This window comes from Blennius ocellaris, assembly GCF_963422515.1.
Source record: "Blennius ocellaris genome assembly, chromosome: 3".
In the NCBI taxonomy this organism is placed as follows: domain Eukaryota; kingdom Metazoa; phylum Chordata; class Actinopteri; order Blenniiformes; family Blenniidae; genus Blennius; species Blennius ocellaris.
The window spans coordinates 19070960-19084409 of NC_137652.1; the positions used below are offsets into that span (position 1 = coordinate 19070960).

The following is a 13450-nucleotide window of genomic DNA, read 5'->3' on the forward strand; positions in this document are numbered from 1 at the left end:
AAGTTGCATAAAAGGAAATAAATCTAATCTCTTTTTAGGTATATTTTCATTATCAGCTGAAAATGCTGCAACTTTAAATGCTGGATCTTTTTTTCTAATATGTTTTATTTTGATGACTTAACATGTTTCATTTTCTTTTAATGTGAATCTAATGAGAGATTCCCATACAAACATTATTTTTTTATGAATGTTTGAACTGTGAGCTCATATACTAAGATTTGTCTAAAGTGCAGCTCCAACTTATGATGGCACCATCATTGTGAAGTATATATATTAACTAAAAAAGACATGGAACCATTGTCTTTATGAATGAATGTACGTAATATAATTAGACACTACACAACAAAATATGGTGATGCAATAAGGTAATCAAAAAGCAGCTATGTTTGCAAATTATAGTTATTTCAACACAGCCCAGCCACATAGCAGCATTTCTTCACATCGTCAACATGATGCATCTAATATCGTTTGCGGACAGTGATCACGGAAAGTTATTGTTACGATTAGACAACACGGTTTGCCACTCTATGCTTTTCTAGCTTCTATGTTGTAGTGCAGAGAATTGAAGGCCCATTAATAGATGTTCAAATACAATTTTTTATTGTTTAAAATCATGTGATCAGAAAGTGTTTCCATCAGACAATTGTACGTCAACATATTTGAACCTAATTGAAAATCTTTGGTGACCCCTGAGGTACGCTGGTAGCAGATTACATGGTGTGCATGCAGTGTATCAGCGATAGAAATGTTCCTGACAGTTAATTTCTCTGAGAAATAAGTTGAAAGTAAATTTAAATGAGGAGAGTCAACCAGTCAACAGAAAGAAAATGGTCAAAAAAACTGTCAAACCTTTGCATAATTTATAATCGAGTACTTCAAACCTATGTTTTTGTGTGCATTGAGAGCCATTTTAGGACGTTAATCACATTCTTCAACAGCTATATTGGGCTTTTAATTATGCTTAATTGTAACAAATTTGCTTTTAATGTCCAAATATGCTCCCTTTATGCGTGTAAATTTGTACGTGCATCTGGAACATTGTCAAGCATGGCTGCCATCCTACTGCCATGTGTTCTTTATGTTCACGTGGTGATTAAGCGATACATCTAGTAAAGGGCAGTGTAATTTCGACTTGTGTAATATAGATGATCAGCAGTCCTAATATTAGTTTTTTTAAGGCTTCTTTGTCCCATGCCGAGGTGAGGTAATGCCATAGTGTCCACAATTACAGGTTGTCCTTCAAAAGATATGACATTTCTGTTGTTCATTTGTTCTTGAGCTTTTTTTTTACAACACTGCCCTCACAGGTCTCAACCTATTCCATTGACATCCAAAAACTTGAGTGGCATGATTATTTCATACTGAATCTTCTTCTCTTATATCATGGTATATGTATGGATAAAACAAAAAACAACGCACCCACCTCTAATCAGCAAATCTGAAGCATCATTTCAGCCTAATATGCTTCTTAAGTGGTTGAAGTGAACTTTCAGAATCAGCATTAGTACATTTTGTTACCACAAAGTGTAGTTTGGCTGTAAAATCATAACCTTGTCACTTTGGACGAACGTTTGGTTGCTTCCACGGCTGCCTGTTTCATAAGGAGGCGTGTGAGGTGCGTCTGCTGGCCAGCGTGTGCTGGGTAGTTCAGCGTTGTCTTGTTAGTGTGTACTCCCCTAACCGACCTGTCTCATCCACTCATGTCAACTGGCAGCTTCTTATCTCACACACACACACACACACACACACACACACACACACACACACACACACACACACACACACACACACACACACACACACACACACACACACACAAGGAGGCCATCCTCCGGCCATAGTGTCAATGTCACTGTTGCATCTGGTAAACATGACAATGAACACGTAGTCTCAGGCACACACACACACACACACACACACACACACACACACACACACACACACACACACACACACACACACACACACACACACACACACACACACACACACACACACAGGCTAACAGGATAATGACTGGCCAATTAGGCACAGGCTTGATCTGTCTGGATGTATCCAGTCATCTTAGCCCCTCCAGCAGCCATTACTCAGGCATGGACACACACACACACACACACACACACTTGACTGGATGGGATGGAGCGCTGTGAAAAGCTGGGTGCTCCACCAGGCGACCTCTGTGAGTCAGTCCGGCTGTGTTTGTGTGTGGAGGAATTTAATGCCAATGCAATAAACTGACCGTTTTCAGTCCACACTTCAGAACGTCTCTCACTGCAATGCCGACGGCAAAAAAAAATGTGTAAAGTGGTGTGCTGACACAACTAATATTGAACTTGGTGAACTTAATGGTGAGCACACAAGGTAACACAGTGTCACATATATAAAAGGACACCAAATTTCATGTAGTGAGTCAAGTTCCCAAGGTTTAGGGAATTGAACATTTGCAAAGAGGAAATGACCTACAAATTGCTCTAAAGCAGATGTTGCTAACCCCGGGATACTGGAAACCCTTGAGGGAGGGGGGGGGGGGTGTCAGAGTTCATGTTGGGGCCAGAGCCTTTGCCTGCTCCTTCGGCTGTGAGGTTAGAGGACAACCAGAGAAACAAAAATTCATTACAATGCAAAGTGAAGTGGGTGAAGAAATGCATTGGTTGTGTCCAGTCAGTTTGTAAACAACCTAATTCATTGATTCATTGTGTTGTGCAATTGCACATGAAGACTCATTTTGACTTTTGGGCTTAACATTGTGAAAAGAGAAGATAGTTGAACCTGACAACTTTAACATATACATACAAACTGTGGGACAGCTCTTTGGTCGTAACCAAAATTGTATAAAACTCACAGTGGAAAGGTTAAACAGGAGGAAACCTTCAGTAAAACCAGACCCAGAGGTGGAGACACCTAGTTTTCTAGCCGAACAACCAACTTTGAAAAAGAACATTAGGTGAAAAAAATCTTGACTCTTTTTATAGAGCGTAGAAGGATCCCAGACATTTAACGTAAAAATGTCATAACTTGTGGTTTATGAGTCATGTTTTCCAGGCTGTTGTACCTTTACAGGACAGTCTGACATTAGAAAGAATATGAAATATATGGACAGACGGAGCAGCAGAGGGAGGGAAATGTCACCGGCCAGTCTGGGTGAATAGAATGAAATTTTAAACAGCAGTTGGTCAGCAGTGGCTGTGCAGTGCGAGCAACTGCTGTGTGTGTGTGTGTGTGTGTGTGTGTGTGTGTGTGTGTGTGTGTGTGTGTGTGTGTGTGTGTGTGTGTGTGTGTGTGTGTGTGTGTGTGCGTGTGCGTGTGCGTGTGCGTGTGCGTGTGCGTGCGCGTGTGCGTGCGCGTGCGTGTGCGTGCGCGCGTTGTAGAAGTATATGGTGTGTTTCTACTGTTGCTTGTTGGCCTTAACTTCAGCCTGCACTCCTTTTGAATGGATGATCCTCACCACCATCATTGCAAATTGCATCGTCCTGGCTCTGGAACAGCACCTTCCAGACGGAGACAAGACGCCTCTGTCCGAGCGACTGGTAACACACGCACACACACACACACACGCATACAGACACACAGAAAGCCACATTTTGCCAGAATTATTAATGTGTGCCCAAAGGCCTTTAAATACAGTGGCGGGTGTGCATTCGACTCACAATCCCACTGTAATAAAATACCAAATACAACCACCACCCAAAATGTGTTTGCTTTTAATAAAATATACATTTTAACCATATAGACTGTTTTAAACCTCAACACTAAGTCTTTTTTTCTTTCTTAATTATACAAGTACTGAGTGTTCTTTATCATCAAACTCATTTGTCCCATTTTCTCCCCCTCCACCCTGCCACCCTCTCATTTGGCCCCTGCAGGAGGAGACCGAGCCCTACTTCATAGCCATTTTCTGTTTCGAGTCAGGGATAAAGATCCTGGCTCTGGGTTTTGCGTTACATAAGGGCTCCTACCTGAGGAATGGCTGGAACGTCATGGACTTTGTGGTCGTGCTCACCGGGTGAGTCCTCGTTTGTTCTTTTTTTTGGGTTTTTTTCTCTCTCACCATTTTGAAACATCACATATACACGTTGTTCTCTTTTCTTATCACTTGTTATTTTTGGCTACTGGTAATTATCAATATTCAAATTATAGTCAAGAGTAGGTGTACGATTCATGTCTGTTTTGAGTTGTTTGTGTTTTTTGTACAAACGGTACCTAATTTGTACCTCTTTCTGTTTGCTGAAGTGTGTAGGCTGTGTTTCCATGGTTACCTGCTCCACTGTACTGTTGGCTGGGTTAGCCGGGGCAATCAGAAGTTGAGGCTTTTTTTTCCCATCACGAGAGCAAATATTGCGATTTTTTGGTAGGGGGGGTTTATACTGCTGTGCACAACCACATCATTTGCCTTTCTCGAATGCTCCGTTCTCTGTTTTTTGTCTTTGTCATGCAGACACACTGTGCACAATCAAGAACAGCCAATCAAACTGAGCACAACAGTACATACGAACACATCCACTTGTTTTTCTTAATTGTTCAAGTTGGTGCTGAAATCTGTCTTCCATTCACTATCAGGTATTACTGAAATGATGTCTCTAAGAGAAGCTGTGGTTTAATATTCTTGGCACTTTAAAAATGGATGCAGTCATATTGTATTAAGTTTTGTGCTCATTTCTATATGATAAGCTTTAGTAGATGAGGCCAAATGTGAGGAAGCCACTGTCATGACAACCAAAAGATGGTACAATAAGTCTGTTCTTGATCCAACAAGCAAGAACATAAGTTTTAATACCAATTTCCATGACATTGCTGAAGCACTGAGCAAGCTATAATTATCTTTTCTTTGAGAAAGTGGATTTAGCTTTCATAGTCCAAAACAGATGAAATAGTTTTTTTGCATATAAATTGTATTGAGTTTTATAGCAGATATATCAACAGATCAGCAGATATATCAGCAAACAGTCGAGTTTTCAGTAGCTTAACATCGTATTTGAATCTCTGTGCATCAAATAATGATAAATGTTGTCATGTAGGGAAAATAGACCTGCTTAATGGCTTTGACTGATTCAAGTGGACCTTGCAAGCTGGTTTGCCTTAGGCCTTGTTTACACGACCACAATACAAGTTTAAAAAAAAAAACAACAACTAGTTATTCTATTTAAGAAAGTTTTAGGTGTATGGTTAGACTGGCCTGTCAGCTCAGGTCAGGGCTCAAACCCTGCTACTGGTAACATGTAGGCCAGTACAACCTGTATCATGGACAGGCAGTCGTTGTCGAAACGGCTCCCTAATCAGTGTGTGTGGTGGCATGTCACCCAGCAGGTAAAAAAAAAAAACCAAGACCTGTCAAAGGACAGATGAGCTTCTCCTGAGCCAACGGCCAGCATGCGAAAGGCACCGTGGAGTGCTTCGGGCACAGTCGATAGATTCGACTAAGTGGCCATCCACTGCATTCATTTCCATCTCCAGTCATCTTGACCTGGTCATGCCACTGAGCTGGAGAGTGAGGACGATGCTCTGTGACTCTTCCTCTCTCTAAACAAAATCTTCACCCAAAGTCATCAATCATTTTCTTCACCCACGCAACCCCGATGAACCAATGATTTGATGGCCCTCGTTGTAGCGACGGACGAACAACAGACTGGGATGGTTAGGATTAGCATGGGGGGGTAGAAATTATATTATCTTAATGTGAGAGAGAGAAAAGAAAGAGAGAGAGAGAGGATTCTGAAAGGCTACAACAACAGAAGGAACACACAAACACACACACACACACACAGATGCACAGCAGAGGTCTGGTTTGACATGGTGTATGTGTGTGATCAGGGACACTCCCCCTCGGTCACTATCCTCCTTTAATGAGGACACACACACGCACACACACACACACACACACACACACACACACACACACACACACACACACACACACACACACACACACACACACACACACACACACACACACACACACACACTCTGTATCACAGCATCCCTGCAGGGGGCGGCCACCGGGGCAAAGTGAAATGTCACTTCTCCCAGAGATGGGTGTAGGTGGGCGTAGGCAGGTTTGTTGTTATAGTGATAGCCGACAGAGGGGGAGCAAAATTTGAGTTCCTCAAATCTTTATATTATTATTCTCTCCAAGCTCAGTTTAATATATTTGTAACAAACTACAACACAGGACATTTTGTCGTGTTCAGCTGCAGATGAAGAAATAGACAGCAGTGCTTCAAATTCACTCTTAAGGGGAGATCAGATTACCTGTTTACTTGAAGACTGAATAAAGGTATCAGATGTGTACACATTTTTGACAGTTCGACGCAATATCTTGTGCTGTTTTTATTCATGATTTTTCAGCTCATAAACACCTACACCGATTTTAATCTGAACGGGCAAATCTAATCAGACACAAAACTTTCAACATTTAATCCGGTTATTTATGGTTAATGTAACCACAGCCAATTTGAGAACTTTGTCAATCGTTTTTTTGTCTGTGACATGAAATATAATGACTGCAAGTTTTTAGGCCCTGTCCACACGGGGACAAAAACGTTCCTTCGACAACCAGGTTGGTTTACCACTAGGAGGACTGGAGGTCATGACACTCTAGCGGTCGCTGTTGTTGTTATTCCCATCTTCTCACATACGTGCAGAAGAACTATTTACTCCGGCCGTGGCCGGCCAGTAGCAGCATTTCAGAAAAAAGAAATTTCTACCGTTTCCATGGAGTTGAAGCTTTTCAAAAAAGTTCCACCTTGGGATCTGTTTTCAAAAAGTTGCCCTTTCACTGGCTCCCATCACCGTTGGTGTGTCATCGGACACTCAAACGCAATAAAAATTTGACCTGAGATTGTTGCTCCATCGCTGCAACCCTCTCAATTACATCATATTGCCACTATAAACCAACCAGCACCGTTGGAGATCCGCCATTGAATAAAGTTGTTCAGTCATATGAGACGTTTTATGAATGTAATTATTCAGTCATTCACACTTCATCCTAATAGCGCTTTCATTCATTTTTCAACTAAATAAATTGCAGAGGGATGTGAAGGGGATGTACCTTATCAATGGTCTATGTCTACCCACTACTGCTAAATATTTTTTTTGTGTAATTTCATCTCCTTCTACAATAAAGAGCAGTACTTGATGCTAGAATTAGAAAGACAAGCATTCATGTCATGCAGCCTTTTACCAAGTCCAGAAGACTGGATAGAGTTTCCTTTACAATTAATTATCTACGTGCATAACCCATAAATATAGCTTCAAACTGCTGTTACTGAAACTCCCCACTTCCTTTAGCATTGAAGATGGGATGGATGGATGGATGGATGGATGTAATAGATAGATAAACCAACATGCAGAGAGAGAGCACAGAGAGACCCTTGGAGAGTAACGAAGCCCCTCGCCTGAGTACTGGTGGAGTACTACTGCAGCGAGATAGCAGGGGGAGGAGAAAGGAGGAGGAGGTGGAAGAAGAAAAAAAAACATGTGACAGTGTCTTTCCATTCCCCTGGGGTCTGGATAACAGGACCGAAAGAGAGAGCAGGGAGGGAGAGAGGAGGGGGGAGTTCAGTATGGGCTTGGATGTTAAAAGAAGGCGTGAGAAGGATGGAGAGTGAAAAAGAAGAGGATGACCACAGGAAGGAGGGAAGAGTGATGGTTGCTGGTGGCGGGGGGGGGGGGGGGGGGTCAGGGAGGTGAGAGTGATGTATAGGGAAGGAGAGAGAGGCTTGGAGGAGGGAAGGAGAAGATGGAGATGGAACAAGGGGGGAGGGGAGAGAGAAAGAGAGAGAGGGAAATGAGAAATGGCGAGAGGAGCGCACTCAGAGAGGAATGAATGTGTGTGTGTAAGCGCTGCAGTAACCTGCTTTTCCCTGCTCCCTGTGATCAATCACTCTGCACAGCCTATATAACACACTCTGCTGCTACCTTATGGTGCCTACACACACACACACACACACACACACACACACACACACACACACACAGACACACACACACATGCACATCATTTCCGTTTTTAGACACTGTAAACTTACACACAATTACTATGCATGGCCTATATTGCAATTACAGCCATATTTCAAGCTTTCATGTTTATTCATATAGAACGTTTTCAATTGAAAGAAAGGTCTTGGTGTGAACTCAAGCTACAAGCAGCTAGCATATGTTTTCCATGTTTTCCCGCTGTGTGTGTGTGTGTGCATGCAAGACGGTGTGTGTTCTTGCAATCTGCAGTAGCTCCAATCCAAGAAAAGGCAAGATGGGCTTGAAAAGTCTCACATTTTTATCGTGACTCTTTTTGAGGTGGCTTCTCTTTTGAAGATTGAAATGATAATTGTATATGCGTCTTCACCTCCACCAGAGAATGCTGCTACGCTCCCCCACCTCCACCTGTAATCAGTTTGAGTCTCCTAAAGAAGGAATTTCAAGCCTTGATGAGTCCTTTTACTGTTGACGCTGACTGAGAACATCTCGAAACATTTCTGTGACTGCAGCATAAAAAAATGCGAAGTTTTGCAGAAAATTCCTGTTTTGACAATAGAAATGCTTGGAAAAAGATGGTTTGGTCATCATTCATACATCATTCTAGCCCAGCAGTGGGCAGTTATGTTTTCCAATAGAAGGCCAGCACATGAATTTATCTCAATCTGATTGTTCCTCAATAGTCATATATAAAAAGCTACCCACTTGAAAATTGTTTTGACAATAAATCTGCAACCCAATGTCTTTATCTTCTCTTAGTCATTTTAAGTTAACAAAACCGCTATCAAATAAACACAGCTATATTTCCGTTTGTGCAGCTCGCTACAGATGCAGCCAGCTGGAGAGTGAACTCTCTGACCATCCAATCAGAGGCCTTGAATACACTGATCTCACGCTGCTAGGCCTTCTCGAAGGCCCAGCCTCCCCAATATCAAAATCTGATTGGCTGAAGCAGCCACGTGACCGACACCGGTTTTACACTGCAGAGGCCTGCAGAATTGAATCTGAAGGCCTAAGGCAGATTTCTTTACCCACCAACAGGAGATGGCTGAAATATGATTGGTTAAAAGCTTTAATGTCGAAGTACATGTCTGGACGCAGCGCAGCCGGGGAGAAGCGATGAGAAGAAGCTGACAGACCCTTTGGAATTATTTAATAAGTATTCATGGACAAAATGTAATCAACATCAATCTGTTATTCAGATATTTTTCTTAGGCCTGCAGAGAAGGCCTTGAAGGCCCTGATGGTCTCCCACTGCAGTAAAGCAACGCCACATTCAAGAGTTTAAGGATTGAAAATGAAAAACAATCTTAGTTTGACTCGACACTTTTAGCCTGGAGGATGCAAAGAAGCCATTTAAACTCTGCTTTTGATTCTTTAAGTCAAATTGTCTCTCATCTGTGGGGCTCTATGGGAGCGCGCGCTGGTGCTGTGTGAGTCGTGACTGAGGAGGCTTCTGCCACTGTTGTTATGAAGTGTGTGTGTGTGTGTGTGTGTGTGTGTGTGTGTGTGTGTGTGTGTGTGTGTGTGTGTGTGTGTGTGTGTGTGTGTGTGTGTGTGTGTGTGTGTGTGTGTGTGTGTGTGTGTGTGTGTGTGTGTGTGTGTGTGTGCTGACTTCACTCTTACCCAACAAACTGGAGGGGTGGAGAGAGATGAGAGGAGGGAAAAAGACACACACACACACACACACACACACACACACACACAGTGTCCACTGTACTTAGTATGCAGGAATGACAGTCCATTGATTTTCGGTGCCGCGCTGTGACGTCACACACTAATCTAATAATTTACAGTAGAGTCTGGGTCAGTCAATGAGAGGACACCACTGATGTCCCCATGACTCTGCTAATGGATCTTCATAGAGACAGCGGTCAAAAATAAACGACTATCACATCCATACTCTGAAGCATGTAGGAAAGTAAACGCATTCAGGTGCAAGTCACACGCAGCAAAACACAGGATACCCCATGGACAGGTCCTGCTGGAAATACGTTTTGGTGCAACTATTCTGTCTTGAGGAAACTTCAATAAATTAGCAACTCGGCTATGTTTGATCACAATGGGGGGAAAAAGTTCCCTGTGTGCCTTCTTTTGTAAATTTAACCCAAGATATCAAGATCAAAATTAAATCAATGACATTTAAGACTAATATCTTTTATTATCTTACTATCTTATTACCACTTTATTGTGGTACTGTGCAATAATCATGTCTAATCAGCATCTTGATATGCCACACCTGTGAGGAGGGATGGATTGTCTCGTCAAAGGAGAAGTGCTCACTAACACAGATTTAGACGGATTTGTGAACAATATTTGAGAGAAATAGGCCTTTTGTGTATATAGAAAATGTTTTGCATCTTTGCGTTCAGCTTATGAAAAATGGGAGCAACAAAAAAAAAGTGTTGCGTTTATATTTTTGTTTACTATACATAAGGGAGCTCTAAATGTTTAGAGATATTTCAGAAACTCCTTTGTGAATTTTGTTCAACATTTAGGATTCAGGTGTTTATCATGTTATGGATGATTAGTATATAACCACACCATTGCGTTTTAACTAAACACTGATGTTGATGAGGCAGTTGAGTAAAGTAGAATTAACATACATTCATTAAATTGATATTTATTGATATAGTGCCAACTACAACATCTTATCCTATAACTTTCTGCTATTCCAGTTGTGTAGTTAAGTGATGGTAAGAAAAAAAGAGTGGATTATGACGTAAATGGCCACAAAACAACAACCCACTGTGCTTGCTGCCTTTCTTAATCAACATTTTATCTGTTTACATGTAGCAGATACGTTTGTACTTTTCTGAATGTAGAGATGTGACAGACTGTTGAGCTGAGATCAAGAAACCCCAGAAGTTTTCGAAAAGCTTTTTCTTCCCAGCTGGGGGATAAGAGAGATGGCACACTGAGTCACTGGTGTATCTGGCTGAGATGCTAAGTGACATCAGAACCCAAGACAGAGGGGAAACGGCAACCTCTGAGTCACTGCACCCGCCGCTCGCTGAGTTCTGCGTCAGCAAGAGGACATATCAGATGAAGCTGGTCTTCACAGAGACATTTCTCAGCCTGTATCAGCTGGCTCAGGCCACCAAGGTTAATAAATGGCTTAAGACAAGAAATGAGAAAAAAAAAAAAAAGCCTCCTGACTGTGACTGTAACATTCTCGCGCAGTGTGGCTTGAATCAGGTCACTCCCAACACAGGATCAAACTTTAATCAAACATTAAGGAGCAGTACACAGAGGTGTCACAGCAAGCGCGGTGTGTTTGTGGTACGAACACTGAGAGGAAATGAAGTCCAGCGGGGAGAGAAAAATGAGGTCAGAGAGAGAGAGATAGAGGAGGTGAGAGAGGGAGAGAGTACTTGATTGAAAGTTGTCCTTTTGCCATCACTTCCATTATCATTATTGCTCTGCAGTCATTTACAGGCTCATCACTCTGCTATATGTTCTCCTATACCCTCCAACTCTCTGCCCTGCAGGTTACCTGCTGCATGAACACTCGCACTCGTAAAGACTGTTGGGTTTTACAAGCATCATCGTGGATGTATGTTCGAAAACGCTCACCGAAATGTGCTGAAAGTATCAGAGGGGTGTTGAGAGGTATGACAGACAAGGGATGTTTTAATATCAAGCATAGGCTGTGGCCAGGTTGGTGAAGTTCATACCATTTTATTTAAGGTAGGATTTGAGGCAGGCTTGAGTCTGTCGTTCCTGAATTCGGGCTTAGTGCAGGAAACATCCTTGGCAGATTGCCACTCTATAATCTGCAAGCCTGAGCCTTCTATCTCTGAGGCAGCTGTACTCACCACCATCCAGTGAGAAAACGTTGTTTTTCAGAATGAAGAACTAACAGGTTTGTGTAAAGCATAGAAGCAATATCACATGGTTAAACTTCCTTGGATTTAGATGAAGATTCAAGTTTGATTGGAAACTTATTGCAAGGGTTATGGTTGTTCGTGATGTTCATTATGACTTCCTGCATCCTGGCCCACAGGATGATTGGTTGGCATCGGTAGGAACCTTTTGGTATCAGTCTTGGTTTAGTACTGTCTGCATTGCTGTCTGTATACAATTTGTGGGAGATGAATTCGGACAATTGGTTGAGTTTAAAGTAACAGTCAGATTCATGTCTGGAAAGATTTGATCAAAGGTTAAGGGTGTGATCCAGACTGAGGTTGTGATGAAGATAAAGGTCAAGTCAAGATAGCATAGTCTATATTAAATGTTCAACTTGACCAATATTGAGGTTCAAGTTTAATTAAGATCATGATCAGGGTCAGGATTATGGCCATATATGACTTCATAAAGAGAAGACTGTTTCCTGTGCTATATACATGTTCCATGGTATAGGTATCCCACAGTTTATATTTGTTCAATAGTACCTTGAACAGAAGTCTGTTGTATGTTCTATCGATGGTATTATTATTTGGCAATAGGAACTTTAAGAATCGGGTGCTCCAATTGCTTAAACTAGTCCTAAAGATAGTTGCAGCTGTAATAGACTGTATTTAAAATGTAAGTTGCTGTTTGCCTTGATTGGATTCCATTTGTACATTTGTTTGACAAACCCAAACTACTTGTATTAAACCCTGAGGAACGTTAGTATGGTTTAGCTAACCTTCTCCAAACAGCAGTTGCAAGACAAAATGGTTGACATGTCACTTCAAGCAATGCCATTTTTTAGTTATAAGCCTGCTCCATAGTGTGGAGCTTTCTGCTCACCCACACACCCTTGTGAACAGAAATAGAGCACAGACAGAAACACACACCTACAGACGCGCAGTGTGAGGGCAGAGAGGTGTTGAAGGTAAGCAAGTGATTGTCAATTATTATCCCTACCAGCACTAACAATTCACTGTCCAGCGCAAGTGTCCCTTAGCAAAATGAGAGGCTGATGCCTGACTCTCTCCTCGCTGGCAGCAAAGGTGAGAATACCATCTTGAAGATTTCTCTTTCACTGGATCCATAGATTTTTCCTCAAACATGGCATCACCTCCACTACCAGCCATGGCGATAATGATATAGTCATGTACTACTTTATTCAGTACTTTCTTTACCGCCATGGACTCATCACTGCAAACTGAGCCATTATCGGCATAATGACAAGATGATGTCGATGAAACCGCACAGAAAGTTCATGGAGGTTCATTTTTCAACCATCTGGTGAAAATTCTCAGATCATGATGACATCTTGACTACAGCAGGCACTTGGTCATTCTCAACTGATGGGGCAAAGGGTTTTGATTGAAGTCTGTGCGAGAAAAAAGGCTGAAAATCAACATGTACTTTGATTAAACCTGACTATAACAAGGATTCAACTAATCAATAATCAGTACACCAGCACAAGGCTCCAATCGTCTTTTAACCAGCAGATGTTGACCAACACACACTGAATAAAATCATCTAGTTTTGCATTAACTTTAATTCTGAGATTAGAAATGTATTAATAAGATTTTTTTTTTTTTTT

The 13450-nt window shown here is 41.8% G+C and overlaps 1 protein-coding gene across 1 annotated transcript in view; it reads left to right on the forward strand.

Moving 5' to 3' along the window:
- Window positions 1-3428: 3428 nt before the first annotated feature.
- Window positions 3429-13450, forward strand: part of cacna1ab (calcium channel, voltage-dependent, P/Q type, alpha 1A subunit, b) — a gene marked incomplete at its 3' end in the record, with an annotated part of 96926 nt that continues 86904 nt past the window's right edge. Inside the window, exons 1-2 of the mRNA XM_080521013.1 lie at window positions 3429-3527; window positions 3864-4003. Of these exons, the coding sequence (XP_080377139.1) occupies window positions 3435-3527; window positions 3864-4003 (233 nt within the window). The 5' untranslated portion in view covers window positions 3429-3434. The remainder of the gene's footprint in view (window positions 3528-3863; window positions 4004-13450) is intronic.